This window comes from Phalacrocorax carbo, chromosome 3 (assembly GCF_963921805.1).
Source record: "Phalacrocorax carbo chromosome 3, bPhaCar2.1, whole genome shotgun sequence".
Taxonomy (NCBI): Eukaryota; Metazoa; Chordata; class Aves; order Suliformes; family Phalacrocoracidae; genus Phalacrocorax; species Phalacrocorax carbo.
In genome coordinates this window covers 102,255,267-102,274,435 of record NC_087515.1, presented here as the reverse complement: position 1 = coordinate 102,274,435, position 19,169 = coordinate 102,255,267, and the positions used below count along the sequence as shown (strand labels likewise).

Here is a 19,169-nt window from a genome sequence, read left to right as displayed (position 1 = left end):
TGAGAATATTCAGCATTATAACATATTTAGAAACCGAACCGTGAATGCTGCTATTGTAGTTAATATTCTTGCCAAATGCCATTTTCGCTGATAGGATTCTGTAAACATTCCCCCACACACAGTATGAGAAACTGCCCAAACACCAATGCTTGGTAAGAAAACAAAAATGTGCATTCACTTAGTCAAATGAACATGGCCTTTCCTTAAACGATACATTTTCTTGGACCAAATTAAATGGCCAGATTTCAAGAATTACACTGTCAGATGATAGGTAACAGAACATGATGTAGCAGGAGCTATATATAGTGGGAGGGATATTGAGTCAAATTTCATTATTAAATTCAGAGGCAGATCAAAGAGGAATCATGCAGAAAAATGCAAAAGGCAAGTCAAGGATATATGGGAACAGAGGCTTTCTCTTTAGGTTTGCAGTTACAGGAATATCAGCATATAAATAAAACTCAGATTTAAAGAATACAGGGGATGGAAGAAAGAACAGTACATTAATAATGGTGAAGGGAATTATTTTATACCACAGCGTTCATCATAAAAAGAGGGGAATTTTGCCACTGATTTCAATTAAGCCAAAGTTCAAACCCAAAGCTGTATAGTTTATTGTTAAATACATGCACATTCTTTGTTTTCAGAGCCTGCAGAACAAAACATGAGTCAAGAAGTCCCTCGCCAGACCATTCTTCTGAAACATTTATGGTCCATTATAAAAGTCACAGATGAACTACTCTGTTGCTTATGCTTTTTAAGGCTATTCTTGAAAGCCAGCCTGTTGTACATATGTGATAATAAAATATATATTAGAAAAACTACTATAAATTATGGAATTTTGTAGTTGAGCATACAAAAGATTTTTATATTTATTAACACATATTAAACCTTTCACAAGCTAAAAAATAGTAGAACTGTACTCTCTCTCATTTGCGTAGATTCAGAGATCTGTCCCGAGATGCACATTTCCTACATCTTTAGATGCAAACGACAATGCTGTATCAGCATGAATCTGCCTAGCAGTGGCGCCCACCCTTCTGGTCTGAACTCATCTGGCAGAAAGGAAAAAAATCCACTCAGAAACATTTTAAGGAGCCGTTAAAAAGTACATATGTGGTAGTTTTGTATACTAGGTTACCAAGTACCCAGTGCCATGTTCGTAAGGCAGCACTCACAGGTAGGCCGCCTGTAGTTTGATAGTGAAGCACTTGGTGGGGCAGGAGGAGACCAGGATTACAACCATTTTCAGTATGAAAGGAATTAAACTCATGATCTGAGCTAATGTTTTGACTCCAGTAAGTTTTTGCTGAAACTGGTTATTCTTTCTCCTCCTTCAAGAAGAAATGAGCGAGCCTTTCCAATTCAAATACAGTAATTTTAGAAAGCCTTTTATGGTCTGAATGCCCTGTGGAGACAGCCACTTGCTTGGGGCTGAAGTGAAGTGCCTTCTTCTTGAGAGAGAAGTTACGACCCATCTCATCATCTGTGTTTCCTATTCGTTGTCTCTAGGCAATACCCGAAGTGCCTAATTCTCCCCATGCAATGTACTGGGAGTCACGGTCCCTAACACACTGGATCCCACTTTCTGGCTATGAGCTCTGGATTTCTCCCCGTAGCTGAGTTGTTTTGCTAGATTTAAGCTTCTATTTACTAGCAATCGGTTGTCTTTGTCATATCTTTGTAACAAACTGGTTCTGGTCAGCACAGGATAATGGACTGGTATTTCTTATACAACTGTTACCATAAGTAGCATATGTATTGTCTTGTTATGATAGCATCCGATAAATTTTTATTTTTAATTTAATTTGAATTTTGTCTGAATTACCACTAAATGTAACTCACACAAAAACAGCATCAGGAATGAAATACTGGTTCCACTGAATTCAGTTCCAGTTTTGACCACGACTGATTCAGATCTAGTGCTAGAAATTTTTGGTGTGATCAGAAGAGCAGGAATCTCTTCTCTTCAGTGTGACTATTGCTTGTGGCTTTGGTGCCTGTGAAATGGTTCTGTGTGTGAGCAAAATCTTAGGGGTACAATTCAGTTGGAGAGAGATTAGAACTTTTCAACAATAACGACAACATGCACTTCCTCTTTATCTAGGATCTGCATAAAACTAATTTTTGTTTTGCAATCAAATACTATCTCATTACTCAATCAGCCTTTGGACAAAAATACCACAGAAAAGTGGAAAGTTGGTTAGTTTGTTAATCAAAGCAACCTCTTTTTATCAGTCCAGCAATTTGCAGCATTTAGGTTACCTTCCATCACGTAGGTATTTTGAAAGGAGTACATTAATATTCTTCATCTTAAAACCATAAAGAGTAAAAAGTTCAAACTGAAAATGCCACTGAGAGTATGTTCTCATCAGTATTGGATAAAAACATTTCTTTATATAGGAAATATACATACGAAGTGAACCCTGTGTTCATTTTCAGTCTGACTTAAAAAAAAAATGATGCAATGCTGCTAAACCCTCTGTGTCACAAAATTTGAGGAAATCCATTTATATTCATATTTAACTAAACCTCAATCATAAAAACATCTCTTGTAACTTTTTCTTCTGAACTCTTTGTTTTCTAACATTTAGATGCTAGAAACTTTCCTCATATATGTGCTTAGACACACACACACAAGTATGTAAAATGTATTTGAAGGTAAGTATGTGAGTTACTCTGAAAGACAGCAACGTATTAGTGGCTATTGTGTCGCTTCTGTAATTTCACAGGCTCTTCATTAGGGCTGACTTTAATGCCTAATGAAAAAGTACATTTCCTCCATTACACATGTAAAATGTATTCTTCTGATTTATATTTCCTAGTGACGCTGGATTTTGTCAATTGTATCTAGGCATTAATTATTAAATAAAGGCATTTCTGCTGGGATTATCTGCATTCAGGTGGTTATGATTAGGCATTAACTGCTTCATGAACAGTTTTGTGATGGAAAGTGAAGTATTATCTTTCTAACAGCCTCACTGTTAAAATCTTCCCTTCTGACGTGAAACATCCGCACCTAATTCCCAGCCGAGGAAAATTAAGTCTCACTGATGAGACTTACGGATCCTGGGACTTGGGATTCCAAGGACATAGGTCATTTTGGGTAAGGACACAGTGCTCATCCCCTTCCATTGGAGCTAGGTCATCGCAGAGTGAAGAAATGAAGACTGATTGGGCTAGGGGGAGAAAGCAAAACTTTTAGCCTTATAACACTCTCATCTGAAAGGGGGTGTACTGTGTTCCAGTTTTTTCTTTCAAGATTCTTTATGCAGTTTGTCTAAATATTGTTTCAAGTTAAATGTGTAAACAGTTTCTGAGACAAGTACGCAGGATTAGCTGTTCCTTATGCAGTATTGAAGCTACAAAGCTGTAAAGTCCAATTCTCCACTTGTCTTGCCACAGTGAGTCCTGAGTTCTCCAAAAGATTTTCCTCAGCCATCTCACTTCTTTGCGAGGTAACAGAATGGGCTGCTTGGAGAGGCAGGTGTGGACTCAGCCTTTTCAGGCTGTTGTGGGAATCGCATCCTTTTACTCTGAGCTAGATGTCAGCTCACACTAGTAACCCAGAAGATGGAGGGAAGCAGCACCAACACCATCCCTTAAGAGTGAACACCATTCAGTCCTTTCAAAAAAATTCTGTGGGTGTCTTTCCACCAGGGAAAATACTTGGATTCAAGCTGGTGAAGATAACTGTCTGCACCTCATGTTGAGGCACTTTAATGGTAGCATGGGGTAGGGAATTTTACTGTTACCTTTTCCAAGAAAGTTCCCTGACTGACATGCTGAAGTTTCAGACCACATGCTGAAGTCATTCAGTCTCCCATGAAGTGTGTAGGGGGTCTCAGACATCACTTAGAAGGCACAGATCTCTGCTCTGCAGTGGAACATCTGAAGTTAGATAACGCCTCATTGAATTTTTCAACTCCTAGCTCCATTCCTGGCTGTAGCTTTTAATATTTAGTTAATGGAGGGAAGAAATGTTTCCCTAGTAACTTAGAAGAGATTTGTCAGCTACAAAAGCACACAGGAAAACTGATAAAAAGGTAATCCTAAGAAAATGCACTCCAAATGGATTACAAGGTAACAAAGTCAACACAGGAGTACATGTCAGAGTGACAGCTTGTATTTACTAATGCCGCATGTGTGAGCTGGTTAGTCAGAGTTGCTGAATCTGGCGTAATACATGAGCATATCAGTTTGAATAAACACTGAGATAGATTTTATTTCAGCTTTAACACCACATATTGCAAAATCACAAATGCATTTAACCAAGAGGGTACATGACAATTCCTTAACAAACATATAATCTCTTTGACATCGGTTTCAAAGGACTAAGTTGACTTTGGCTGTAGTCCTCAGCCTGCTGTGTTATTGCAGCAATGAAGATCAACACTGCATTACAGCAGGACTGTAGAGAAAAATAATATTCAAAGGTATAACAAAAGAAAAGCATTGATCAGCAAGTCAGGAACTGGAAAGCAAGCATCTTTCAGTTCTTCAGAGATTCTCCTGTTTAGTCAGTTCTCTAGACATTTCACAATCAATAAAGAGAACTTAAGGCAGCCTGAGAAAACATATGAAAATTCAGTGGCAGAGAATCAACATTTTCAGGTATCAGTAACTAAACAGTGTTCCTACCTCTTAAAAATATCTCTGTGAAAAAATAGGCAGATCTTACACATTCACACTAACTCTTTGGAAAAGTATTATTTCATTGCAACAGCACTGATCCCAAACACAGGAATTTTACCTCACAGACTTGCAGTCTTCATTTTGTGACTCCTTATTACAATAATAAAAGTTTTATGAACTGAAATGATGCTATTAAGAAAGGAAAATTAGCCAAAGCCTCTCTGGACTTATTCACAAGACCAGAATATTCACTTCTTATTTCCATAAATTCTGGTTATACATTAAAATGAAACATTAAAGTTCTGGTCCAGAGCCAAGTTGCCCTAAAACATGAAAGTTCGAACTACAAAGCAAGCTGCTTCTGGAAGACATTAGCACTATCCATGTACGGGATCCATGTCACTGCTGTCTTGTGAAAGGCACTGAAGAACAATTATGCCTATAACTAATGGAACTGATCAACTTCTCCAAAAAGGCACACCAGCCATGCTTTTAGAACAATGTAGTATCTGGAGCAGCCAAAGAAGCTGGTATTTGAGTTTCTATTGCCAACAACATGGGAAAAACTACTATGAAAGTATTAAAGAAAATTCCAGCAACATGACATTGGTCAGCTGTTGAACCGTCACAAGTTCAGACACAGAACACAGACCAAAGACTGCCCTGGGAACTCCAGTTTACTAACTCCATGGCCCTGACAGAGGTAAGATGATCTCCATAGTGCTCTGTGAGATCTCTGCAGTGACTTTGATACAGTGAACTACAGAAGAAAGTCTCCAAAGCACACAAGTAGATATCTTGGTACATCTACTTTGTCTCTGATAAGACTCCGAGAGGGCAGTCAATAACTACTTCTCCTCTCCTGCATGCTCTCAGAGTTTACATTATCCCCTTTTCGGCATTTACAGAGGACCATCGGCAAAACAGACTGGGAGACAGCACGTCCCTACATTCCAACAGTGTGATCATATTCGGCACTCTGTTGCTTTTTCTGGATACCTTTCAACAAATATATATATATCTATAATTTTTATAACGACATAGTAATAAGAACACCTGCTAATGGAAGCCAAACACCTGGATGCAAGCCTTCTGCAGCCAGAGGGTTACTTCAGGGTGAAGTGACAGCAATGTACTCAGCAGGGGACACTGATAGGGTCTAAAAGAGGAGGCACCATTAGCAACAGGTCACTCTGAATATAAGCATAAAGTTTTAGAAAGTCAGAAGCACTGGAAAGCAGTAACACCATCCCATGCCTTACAGCTCTTGCCATGTTTTTGAAGGGATGTAGTCTCAACTGCTTTATTATGTGCTGAACTCAAAGCTGCTCATGTGGGTGATGCACACTCATGGCATTAGCTACTGGATTAGCCCTTGATCTTAAGGGCAATATATGCCTATTTTGTGAAGCCAAAGATTAGGCGTTAAAATGCTCCACACATTCAAAACGATGCCAGCCCAGGAAAACAGAGCAGCAGCACTTTACATGCCTAACAAATTTTAGCAGCGAGAACATGAGATGTCTCAGGATTCTCAGTCACACTACAAGTAAAGAAAGATTTTTTGGGGATTGCTCACCTGGACCCACAAGCCTAAATTCATCCCAGGTGACACTTTTGGCACATAAATGGTGGGTTTTTTTAAATCTGGCTCTATGTTTCTTCCTCCCTTGTAACGATCCTGACAAACAATCCATTTGTCTGTGACCTCCACCCTGGATTACTATAACTCACTATGTGGTTGAAGCTGAACGTGTGGGTAAAGCACAGGCTCCAGATGTGACTGCTCATCTTTTCCAATGCTCACATCATTACAGAATAACAGACCTGCATTTAAGGCTCTCCACAAGCTCCCAAGTAGTTTCTAAAACAGACCCAATAAAGAACCGAGGCATTTTAGGTCGTTCATCCCCATGATTTAAGAGGTACCCTGTTTCAGTGCATAGGGACTGTTAAGAGCCTCAGAACTGCAAAGCGGACAGCCCAGATGCTGAGAAGCCTAGGATGCACTATGCACAGAGGCGATATGCCTATGAAAACTCCTTCAGAGTGTAGGGGTCTCCTAGTGCCAAAATTAGCAATCCTTCATGGTAATTAGGAATGCAGACATCTAGAACTCTCAAAGAACTGAGCAGCGCTAGTTCTTTTATTCTATAGTCTATGTTCTACATAGGTATTTTATTTAAAGTGAAAGCTGTGGCAGCAGTGAAGCCACTCACTTTTATCTAAGATGTTGTATTTAGTATACTTACTAAAAAAGTGGTCAGTATCAATTCAGTTCCTAACTTGGCCTGTATTTGAAGTTGAAGCCCTCAACACCATCTTCAAGGAAAAAACCTATTATCTGTTGCAGTGACATTTGTTTTGTTGTGATCTTTCTGGTCTCAGGAATTTTGAATTCCATCTTACTCAGTGGCACAATTTCATCCAGATTTACTAGGAAGTGTGTTCTTTTTGAGTTCTGTTTATACCCTGGTGGTTAGATCCATTGATTAGAACAAAAAAAAATTGTATTTGAATCTCCTCAGGCCGAGTAACAAGCTAATCTCAGATCAGTTGTTCACCCCAGCGTTCAGGCTAGTATTTAAAAGCTGGTTTGCATCACAACTACCTTTTTTTTTTTTTAAGGGGTGGCTTCACTTTCATTGTGTGAGAAGTTCAGTCTTGCTCCTGTCAGTTAAAGATGCTCACAGGATCTTGGATGAAAGAACACTCATCAAGCCCTACATGAGAACTGCACACTTCAGCTGAAAATGAGCTAATTCTGTGCCTGCACGGAAGCGAACTATAGAAGAAATTTTATTGTAAAACAGGAAAGTATTAGCGTATGGTCACTCCCCTCCAGGGTTAAATGGCATCTAAATGAGGGAGTCTTTAGGATGTCAGTTCTGGGACCTCATTCAGGCTTAACCACTGATTATTAGACTAAGTACAACCTAAGTACTGCTGCAGATTCCTCACTTCTTCATTGGATCTAATCCATTACAGAATTTTTAAAATCTGTGAATGGTTCAAGACCTGGTTTTATTAAAGTTCGTGTTTTGATATGCGAGCTGTAGTGGCTGCTAAATAACAAAGCCCCACCTAAAACATGGGAAAATGAGGACCGAGTGTTTTCTGTGGTCATCCATCTCTCCATCCAGAGCAGGGCTTCTTGGGAAGGGGTGCAATTTAGTATTTTGGGTTGACAGGCAAGACACGTCCTGCCTCACCTAAACGCACTGCTTATTCTTTGACTCTTACCATAAGAAGAGTGAAAAAATTTAGTTAATATTGGTTTTAACTGTCATTACAGCATAAAGAGGATAGAGGTTTTATGTCAAATTTCTACCTTTGAGTTACATGGCATGCTACGTTTGACTTTCTTAAGCTGTGCTAATTCTAAACTACAGTACTGGCTAAAAAGATCTCAGAAATGGTTCACTCTGGAATTTCAAAGGCAAGCTGAGACTCAGCTGTAACTTGGCAGAGTTGAGTTCCAGACAAAAATCATTCAGCCTTTTCCTTCTTTATGTGTTATCTTTCACTTTCTTTCAGCTTACCTTTTTCCAGCCTTTCATATTTTGGAGGAAAATAGAGAATATGGAAAAAGATCATAGTCCAGGGTTTTGAATTTTCATGGTAACATGCTATTTTCAGAAAAAGTCAAGGTTAAGTACACAGAGAATTACAGAAAGATCCTACACAAACAACCAGTAACAGTACTGATGTTTCAGACTGAAAAAATGACAATGCTTTCATGGCGCATTTGAACAGCTTATAGGTAGGATAAGGCTCTTCTTTGAATTTGTCCATTACTGATCTAAAAATGACAATGCAGTTCACTGGCATCTTGCTGAATTAAGACATTGAAAAGTAGAGTATCACTATCAGTATAGCACAAAGAAAATAGTAAGTGGTTCCCTTCATGTAAGCTAGTCCAGCAGAATATTATTATCCTCAAAAACTTGTGACTTGTAAGTGAGAATGTAATTTCATAGACTGTAGAATAAAAAATCAAATTGTTCTGTGAGACTTTGGACACAAATTTAGCCCCTTCTACACTACTACAACCCTGAAGGATGGTTGAAAACCTTGCCAATTTTTAATTGCTTCACATAATTAGGTTTTAATACAGTTGACAAAAAAAAAGCAACTACAACAAATTTAACATATGTAACAAATAAGGAAATTTGCATTAGATTTGGAGGATCTGGCAGACTGCCATTCACCACAAAGTCTTGGAACAAGATAAAGTCATCCATATACTTAACAGATGTTAAACAAAACAAAAAAAATGTACTATTGCTAAAAAATTCTTATGGTGAATTCAGATTTGGCTCCATGTTCATAACACAACTGACTTGACAAATGAAAAGTAAAGATTCAGATAAATAAAACACATAATAGAATGACCACACACAGTGTGGGATCTCATAAACTACTGCAAATGTTTGTACTATTCTAAAAGTCATCCTGATTGAAAATTAACTATGTATTCACTGCTTCTACTCAGTTTTCCTGAAAAGAACTAAAATTCATTTTAAAACAAGGTAAAATGTCTTGGTGTTTATACATTTTTTCTCATCGGTAGAAGTACCAAGCACAGGGTTCTGTACCACAGTCATTTATTTTTTACTTACAAATCAGACAATTCATGACAAGCCAGTACAGTACAGTAACTCTTCCCATAATAAAAACTTATATATGGGTTCTATTTTGGTTCTTCACTGAAATGGTTTTCTAATATTTGATTTCTTGATATAAATGTCCTTGGTCAAGGTAGATGACAAATGTAATTAAGCTGCAAAAAAATCCATTTAATTGATAGTTCCAGTATTGAAGGAAGCTTGTGCAACCTTTGAGTTTGTTTTCTTGTTCAAAGCTGTACAGATGAAGTTTCCAGCTTCCATCACTCTATAAAGATTTACTCCCTAGAAAAAAGAGGTGAAAAATATTAAGAACAATAAATGCACGTCTTGAAAATGCTCAAACTCCAAGGTTTTTTTTGCTCCAGGGTCTAATTTTCACAAACAAAGGACCTGATTCATGTCATAGGTCGGTAATGGAGATCAGTAGAGTTATAGTGACATACACAATAGTCATAGCTTCCAGTTGCTTGGAAGGTTCTGCCACTTTGAGGGTGATTCCTTATCCTAACAGCAGTGGACCAAATGCTCTAGTAATATCTTTCAAACTCAAAAGAATCTGGGGTAACGAACTGGTAGAACAACTTGAAGAAGTTGCAAGAAAAATACAGTGTCTACGTATGTGCTGTACGTACTTATCACTCAAGTATCCCCTTTGCAGCTCAGGAAAACGGAGGAAACACTTGTATTGGGAACTGAGTTCAGTCAGAAATGGGATCCTGCATTCTTTTGAATAAATATAATCTCCTTCTTGAAGAAGTTCCTTTCAATGCAAAATTACAATTTACATTGCTGGCACAACTGAGCAAACAATTGCAGCTGCTTGATCTGCCTGTGCTAAAAAAACGTTCCTCGAGCAATCAACTGTTTTTTTAACTAACATATCAGGACTGCTTGATTGCTAAAACGGAACCAGAGAAAATCAAACGGGAAAAAATAACGCATTATTAGTCTCCTGGATTACTCATGTATAATAAAAGTTTTAGATCATGTAAGTCATGTAAGTATTTTCTCCAAAGACTGGAATTTGGAAGACAGTAAAGGTCCTGTAGAAGGAATGCAAAAAGGGACTTTGAATTGCCAATACATTGAGCAGTCACATAAAACTGGGAGAAGTGCGTCACTGAACATGAGTACAAGGTGTATTGCACCAGAAATACACTTTCATGACACTTAGGGATTTATGCACTTAAGTTCAGACCAAGACCTGGTTTAGATGCTTAATCCTTTAATTGGATCTAGCACTTATTTCCATGTTCTACAGTAAAATTCGCCTTTTTCGTTCTTGGAATTGCCTAAAATTGTTAATGAGAATAGAAGTTACTTCATGGAAATGTAATCAAAAGCATTTTGAATTTGAAAAAAAAAATGCTTCAAAGTTTCCAATCAGCTCTAGTATATAGCACCATCTAAAACATATTGTTCAAAGACACCTTTTTATAACTGTCCCATTTTAATACAATTATAATACGGGTGATTTCAGATCATTCTGTTTATCCTTTATTGGTCATTACTTAGGCTTAGTTTGTAGAGTGCTGTTGCACATAAAGAAACCTAAAAAATTCTTAGACCATCTGTGCTTTTTTACTAGGAAGAAATGAGAAACATACCACCATAGACACACTTGGTAGTTAGATTATGGAAGATGGCAAAATAAACCTCCAAACGAAACAAAATTAACATTTTCAGCACTGTAACACTGCATAATGTGATATGGGTTGATAAGAAACATATGTTCACAGTTCACATTCATTAAATGGAATGCAAGCATCTCTGTATCTTTTACATTGTCTTTCTTATCTAAGTGTTGTGAACCAAAGAGGATTACCATGAAAAACTCAGCATTCACAAGCATGACTCACAGGTGGGAATGGGAAAAGAGTAATGACTTTTGTTTGTAAGGTAACTCAGAAATGTACTTAAGTGTACCTGGTAACCACTCCATATATCCAGAATTATTCCTTGGCACCAAGGAATGAAACCATGAAACACAATATTACCTATGAACTTGGGTAGGTGCCTTAAGTCAGAAAAGCTTCCACCAGAAGGCAGAGTCCTTTAACTCCCATTGACTTCAATTAATCAGTTCTCATTCAGCATTCATAAATACCAAGTCTATTATCTCTCCGAACTTGGGTTTCAGTGTCAGTAATGTAAGGCTAACAGTACTTAGCTGCTTCTTAGAAAGGCTTCTTGTTTGCCAAGCACTTGGAAGGCGTCATAAGCAGAGTACTATTACTGTAATTACAGAGGAGCCATATAGAAACTGTTTTTACAGAAAGTACATGCCTCCCTACAAAGTTTCATAAGCATTAATGATCTATGACATAATTATCTATCCATTACCATGGTACAACCAATAAATCTCTTTGGAGATGGGCTCTGCTACGAAATTATTTCACATTTAGCCTGCTAGAGATTCATTTCACGAGTCACTTCTTGGTTATGTGTTCTGAAGAACAGTATGAAACAAACACCAATTATTAAAATGATGCCTCTAGTCAATCTGAACTCAATAATGTATGCTTAAATACTGGCCATCCTTTGGCTGACACTTTAAGTGACTTCAGTCAACAAAATGAAAGCTTTAATGCACAGCTCAGAGGAACATGAGAAAGCACTCCTTGAGAATGGACAGCATTAGTAATTACAAATTAATTCTGAGCCATTGCACAAAATTATTTTTGCAATGATTTCACAAAATTGACCATGGTACCAAAACCAACCAGCACTGCAAAGACTACAACTCATATATTAAGGTCATAATTTTGAGGCTCCATGTCTCTCATCCAGTAAACCACTCTTTCCTTAATGGGCCAGAAAAGGGTCAGGGAGCAAAGCCTTGTGTATTGCTATTGCATAATCTAAACTTTTTTTTAAAAAGAGAGAACTAAATGTTTGATGGTGAGATTCTTATCTCCATGGAATTTGGTATCAACCTTTAGGACAAGCTAGATTCCTGCTTGGACACCAGATCATTAACAGATTTATAAATCTTATCAAGAAGCCTGGAACAAGGTATATTTCACCTAATCAGGCTATTTTTATATAATTGTTTTCTTTTGCTACAAGTCAGTTGGAAAAGTCAGTGGGTATTTTGCCCAAGGGAGGACTGCACCGAAAGCTTAAGTCTAAGGTGCACAACAACGTGAAGTGAGATGCATGACTCCTCTCCCGTATTCCAAAGAACTGTGTTGTTTCAAAGTAAAAAAACCAACACCTTCTTCATAAAAAAAGCTACCCCAAAGCATGCATGAACAGTTCAAAACAGAGTCCCCTTGTACAACAGACACTTGTGATTAAACCTTTTCTGAAGAGGTATCTGCTATCTACCCCAAACTCCCTAAGAAGCATAAGAAAGCAGATTAACATTACAGTGAACTCTGCAAGGTGTTGAATAAGATGTAACAGTGCTCGGGGGATGTACAGTTCAGAAACAAGTTCCATGATCCTTTTATGCCAAGGAACTCTGTCGACATGCATGCCACACTGAACTGAAACCGACAGACAAGTAATAAGCTCCCCAATACCTCAGGTCACTGTATTTCAGACATCAGGCTTTTCGATTTTTTTTCTGCAGTAGTTTAAATACAAACCACACACACTGCAGTTTTGGCAGCTCTGTGTGTTCTCCTTTGAGCTTGACTCTCAAAGTCTATGTCTAAGTTAAAGGTAAAGTCATTGTATTGCTTGAGTTAGAACAAACTCATTATGCCACATTTCCAGAACAATGATGACCAACAGGAAGACCAAAAAGCACAATCGTTGAAGAAGGCAGCATTACTTCGTTCCCAGGAATACAGAAAAATTAACATGTTAGCAAAGCCTGGGATACTAAATGCGTGCTCTTCAAGTGTGGATGCTCACTGGTAAGGTTCATTAAAGTGCAACTCAGTGCAGATAAGCTGCTTTGCCCTCTCCTCCAAGAATAGGTCTGGAAATAAAAATGACTGTGAAGCCTGCTAGCCAGTAACCAATTTTGTACAATTCTGAAATATATTAAGTGGGTACCTGAGAAATAGCAATGTCCTGTGCTTGGGCTCCAAACACCACAATTTCTTTCTACTTTGAAGCCAGAAAAAATGGCAACAAGTTGATAAGCATTATGAACCAAACCCAAAGCTCTGAAAAAAGGTAAGGTCTGCTCAGTCTTTCCACTGTGGAGGTGATCAGCCTTCTGGGGCAATGTCTACAGTAGTGATTTTTTTGTGGTTACAGAGGCAGAGCAATGACTCAAAGCAGTTGCTGCTAAGCTCCTTATAGCTCCAGTTAGGGAGAGGGTGGGTTACTCAAATTCCTGCCAAATACACAAACCAGTTCTAGTCTAAATTGCTAGCAAAAACATTCACATTATGTGTCAAGCCATGTTAAAGCACTGAGTTTACAAAAACTACTCTTTGATCCCAATATTTTATTGTACAGCACTAGTAATTGTCAGGTATATATCATACGTTTTATAGAAAAATATCTTTGTTTTCCTCAAAGTCTTAAGTAGAAAGTAAAAATATCTTACTGTATTGATTCCCAGACCATTAAGCATGTATATCACATCCTCTGTGGCTACATTTCCAGTAGCACCTTTTGCATAGGGACAACCACCCAGTCCTGCAACTGATGAATCCACTACAGCAACTCCCATCTGGAAGATAACAACAGAAAAATGCATCATCAGCACAGAGTATCATTTGTAATTATTCATAAATAGCAGGCTGTACGTATTACTTACCATGGATAAAATACACATTTCTCCACAAACGGATGTGTTTCTCAGAGGAAATTCCTTATAACGGTGTTAGTTCTGACATCTTTATAAGGTAATACTCTTCAAACACAGGATGTGGAACAGAGAACTAACAGTCCATTACATGTGATTTTGGCAGATAAGATGATTGCTGTTTTAGAGCCAAACAGAGTTTTATGCCTTTTCTCTCTTTATCTCCCTACATGTTGTTTTTAAGTAGCCTGCATCTATCCCTGCAAAGGCTTAGATGCAACCAAATACAATCAGTGTGTTTATTCAAATGTGTAATTTTAAGCATATGTATAAGCACTTTGCAAGTTGGAAGTCTTAACAGTAGCATCTGATTTACATGTCATCCAAAGAACTTCGGGACACATACCCTCTAAAATGTGTTTTATGTTAATGGCTATTCTTCCACAAAGAACTTCCCTCCTAGCATTTTCTCACTTCTCATTTTCTTTTCTTTTCTTTCCTCTTTATTAAAGATCATGAAACCACCATGTAAATAGCCTTTTTGTTCTTGTTTTAGAGGAAGACTACAAGGTATTTTCACCCACACTGAACATCACATATAAGGAAGAATTAAATTTTGTCAGATCTCTTAAAGATCTCATGAGTTTAAATCAACTGGAAATAAAAGTTTAAAGAACTTTATCCTGGCGAGTCTGACCCATTGTTTATTGTATTCACTAGTCTAGAAGAAAACACAACCCCAAAAATAGCAAATTTCACAACCTAGCACAGTCCTGCAGCAGCATTCAAAAGCCTAGTTTTTAAAGTCCTTGGAATAATTGAATAGCTTGGATATCACGGAAGTTCTCCATAGATATAGGTTCCAATCTTTGAATATTTTTTAAGGCAGTACTGATGCACAGTGTTAAGTTTTCTCATTAAATTAAGACATGAAAAAACAGCCAGCTGTCATAAATCCATAATTCTCTCGTTTTTATTTTTTTCCTACTACATCCAAGCTCTTTCTCTCTCCTGATCCTCTCTCAGCATATTCATGATAAAGAATAGTAAACCAGTTACCAAATCTGCCCAACAGATATCAAATTTCCTATGGGATAAAGTCTTCCCTGGGAGATTGGTCAGGCACAAAAAGGAACTCAGCCCATCATTTTCACTGACTTGTTTAGTGAGCTCTTCCACCCTCTTCTTTCTGTGATTAGATCTTAACATAAAGCTGAAGCTGGGAAACAGTTTTTTCTGTTTTAACATGTTAGGTACGTGATCCAAGACACTGGGTCTCCCTTGTTAGCAAAAGCTCTTCAGACTTCCCCTTGAAGAAGATTAGATGCCTTTGGAGGCATTCAGGCTCTAGAGATAATCAGAGGCAGGCAATGATATTAGGCAGAGAGGTCAACAGATCTTCAAAGACACCAGCTTCTCTCTACCTTAAGCACACTAGAGGGTTCCCCTCCCCCTAGGGCTAATTTAGGCAGACATACACCAAAAGTTTAGAAGTCAGGCAGACTGAGCCAGGGTGCAATCACAGCTCAAATTCAGGACAGGAGTTCCTGTGCAGAGATAAACTTTCAATACTTTAACTTTGACTTTAGGTCTGGAGAAATTTAGAGGTTAAACCATGCCTGTTACTCACATTTGCAAGTCTGTAAGATCAGCTTAGAGGCCTGACTGCACAGCATGCTGAATTCTGTTGCTCTCCTCCTGAGGGACCTACCTGTGACCTCAGGCTAAGTTGGGAGCTTCACGGCCATGCATACAAGTAGCTGGCAGGGTAGGCAAAAGATGGCATGTCCTGCATGTTGCAGTTGCTAAGTGCCCTTTCTGAATATACCGATCAGTGGTTTTTCTTAGTTCTGGAATAAACTTCCCTAATGTGTTGTTGTATTTGCTTCTAGTTTTAACAGTGCTTTCCATGGTTTTATCATTGGCCCTACAGGCTCTTTGAAGTTCCAACATTTCTGGAGGACAGTAATAAGAGTAATCCACTGAAGCTTTGTCCCGAGTCCTATTCTCAGGCAGGGAACATTATCTTGAGCTAGGTAGCTGCTCAAAGCCTGTAATAAAGACCTTAAAAGAGCTGAGGTGCATAGCTGTTACAGGCAAGACAGTACTGTTTAATATTGCTCGCACAATGAGACTCTCTTAAGAAAGCATATTGTACTTTAAAGTACACTAATCTGTGAATTATGGAGTGAATCACCAAAGTATATGTTTCACATTTCAGTCACTTGTCACACACTTTGTTTGTGTAACCCACTGGTCAGAAAATGTGTTATGCAACACATCTGTGTCCAATACACAGAGGATATGCATTTATGATAGCTTTCAACTGGAAATTCTGTCTCTTTTTGCACTAGCTGCTAAGATGCATACATTTACTCTGGAAGTCACTGCTTCAAGCTCCACGGTGGCAGCTGTCAGGCTTGCAAGTGTCCCTGCAGAAATGCACCTAAGGTGTCTTAATGGAAAGACTTAGGGTATGGTGAAGGTCTGGGGAAGAGAAAAGGGAGACTAAGATGTAGAAGTGCTGGTATGATACAACAAGCATGCATCCCACTACTGTGCCTGCTCTTTCAGGCTGATTTTAAGATTTCCATCAGAAATTACTGTTTTGGGGATCAAAAGGTAGAAGAAAGTGTCCTTCATGGAGTTTCCCCCAGCTATCAGGTCATGTCATAACTGCTAGAGTATTCTTCTTGATGTACTTATTTTCAGTAACTTTTATATGGGGATAAAAGCTATAGGCAAATAATGTGTTGAAGTACATCACAGCTGTTAAGCTCCCAGAGAAGATCAACAGGCTCAGAAACAGCTTTAGCAACATATAAGCAGTAACTTTCTAACCCCAGTGAATTATCTCATTAAATGTTTGTCCTTGAGCAAAAATGGGAAAAGTATCCACTCATTTTTATTGGTGAAAATTCAAGTGGCATCTGAAAACAGCCAGAAAAGTTTGCCAGTTTGGATCTGGGGAAAACCTCTTCCTGTGGGGTGTCACCTGTATTACTATGATTAGCCTGCTCCAGTCCTTCACAGGGCTTTCACTGTGAGAAAAAAACAACAAACCATATACTGCCAGCATTAAAAGTGCATGTCTTCTAAAGGCATTGGATATATATACATACTAATTTCTTGATATGCTTGTACAAATACTTGTGATGCCACTGTAATTCTGCATTTGCAGTGCGAGTCTGGTAACAGTGGGGTACATGTTGCTTATTATTGTTTGTTGAAAGTGATTGTGAATACATGGAGGGCTATGGGATATCACAGCAACATAAAGGTAACATGAAATGCACATCTTTGTCTAAGCACATCCTAGTGTTCTCAGGCAGCCTCATCTGAGTTAATTCAAACTACCTCCACTGGAAGCTGGAGCAAACTCAGTCATTTTAGCCTATCATACATGCAAGAGCATAAAAAATTGATGTCTTGTGCTGGGTAAGCAGTGAAAGCAGTAACCTCCAGATGACAAACAGTGATAATTGCTCTTTCTTTTAAACCATCAACTATTCTGGGTAAACAGAAAAAAGGATAAATTCTAGTTAGAATAGACTAGTTACACTGGTAACATCCTTGGTATGGCGACTTTCATCCTAGTACAGGACACTTAAACCATTACTTCCCAGAAACAGTGTATAAACGTGTTTATGTCTCTATAATGGTATCTGCACCAGGATGGATTTGCCATTTTAACATTCAGCCAGTTGTAGACAAGGTCTTGATATGGTGTATATAATACCACAGCTCTGACTGACCTCCAAATCTCACATCTTCAAATCAGTGCTCTTAATACGCAATGAGCGGATGTCTCTGCCTTTAAGATACTGTCCTTTAAAGTCTCTTCACAACAGTTCTGATAAGATGTCTACTGCAACATACTGCTATTTCAGCAGCAGGCTCAGCTGTGTCTCTCTGCTCTCGCATGTGGTACAGGCAAATATAATATGTTTTCTGATTCATGTGCAGTTCATCTCCAGTGTGGCCCCATTCAAAAAGTCCTTAAAAAATCCATACTCCAAGCTCTATTCTAACAGTGCTAAAAACAGATGTTGGAAAACATCCTTCAGCAGCACTACTAACTAATTTGGAGGTTAATATTACAGCCCAGCCTGTCCAAGCACAGAGTCTGAAATAGCACCTAATAAATAACTTCTCTGCAGGTTTGAGAAGCTATGAAGCTGTTTTGCTTTTGCAGCCATTAAAAGCATAAGGGGCTCTAAAAGAAAATCTAAAAATTGATGTAATATGTAAAACAAGGCCTCTTCCTTAATCACATGTTCAATATTTGTCAGGCTTTTAAAGGAGATAATGAGTTTCAAGCCTTTCAACAATCTGAGCCTGCAAAACATTCACTGTCAATATGAGATCTTTAAAAAGCCCACAGTCTCGTTGTCACTTCCTGACAGGCACTGAATTGTGCTGAGATTCATGAGAATTTGCACTGCAGCTATTTCACAGGATAAGTTGCGGTCAATGACTCGATGTCCAAGTGGAGACCAGTGATGAGTGGCGTTCCTCAGGGGCTGGTATTGGGACCAGCGCTGTTTAACATCTTTGTTGGCGACATGGACAGTGGGATTGAGTGCACCCTCAGTGAGTTTGCCGACAGCATCAAGCTGTCTGGTGCGGTCAACACGCTGGAGGGAAGGGATGCCATCCAGAAGGACCTTGACAGGCTTGAGAGGTGGGCCCATGCAAAACTCATGAAATTCAGCAAGGCCAGGTGCAAGGTCCTGCACCTGGGTTGGGACAATCCCAAGCACAAATACAGGCTGGTTGGAGAATGGATTAAGAGGAACCCTGAGGACAAGGACTTGGGGGTGTTGGTTAATGAGAAGCTCAGCGTGACGCAGCAATGTGTGCTTGTAGCTCAGAAGGCCAACAATATCCTGGGCTGCATCAAAAGAAGCGTGGCCAGCAGGTCAAGGGAGGCGATTCTTCCCCTCTACTCCACTCTGGTGAGAACCCAGGTGGAGTACTGCGTCCAGCTCTGGGACCCACAACATAAGAAAGACATGGACGTGTTGGCACCAGTCCAGAGAAGGGCCACAAAGACAATCAGAGGGCTGGAGAACCACGCTTATGAAGACAGGCTGAGTGAGCTGGGGTTGTTCAGCCTGGAGAAGAGAAGGCTGTGGGGAGACCTTGTAGCAGCCTTCCAGTACCTGGAGGGGGCCTAGGAGAGAGCTGGC

At 38.9% G+C, this 19,169-nt stretch overlaps 2 protein-coding genes across 4 annotated transcripts in view; one reads left to right on the top strand and one right to left on the bottom strand.

Annotated features, from left to right (window-relative positions):
- GFRAL (GDNF family receptor alpha like) overlaps nucleotides 1-2,884 on the top strand; it is a 31,817-nt gene extending 28,933 nt beyond the window's left edge. Inside the window, exon 10 of the mRNA XM_064447886.1 lies at nucleotides 648-2,884. Within this exon, the coding sequence (XP_064303956.1) occupies nucleotides 648-735 (88 nt within the window). The 3' untranslated portion in view covers nucleotides 736-2,884. The remainder of the gene's footprint in view (nucleotides 1-647) is intronic.
- A 1,315-nt stretch (nucleotides 2,885-4,199) lies between these two features.
- The window catches only part of HMGCLL1 (3-hydroxy-3-methylglutaryl-CoA lyase like 1), an 87,726-nt gene continuing 72,756 nt past the window's right edge, over nucleotides 4,200-19,169 (bottom strand). For all 3 annotated transcript variants that reach the window (XM_064447890.1, XM_064447889.1, XM_064447887.1), the window contains exons 8-9: nucleotides 13,777-13,902; nucleotides 4,200-9,548 (exon numbers count right to left, since the gene is read on the bottom strand). In XM_064447890.1, the coding sequence (XP_064303960.1) occupies nucleotides 9,435-9,548; nucleotides 13,777-13,902 (240 nt within the window). In that variant the 3' untranslated portion in view covers nucleotides 4,200-9,434. The remainder of the gene's footprint in view (nucleotides 9,549-13,776; nucleotides 13,903-19,169) is intronic.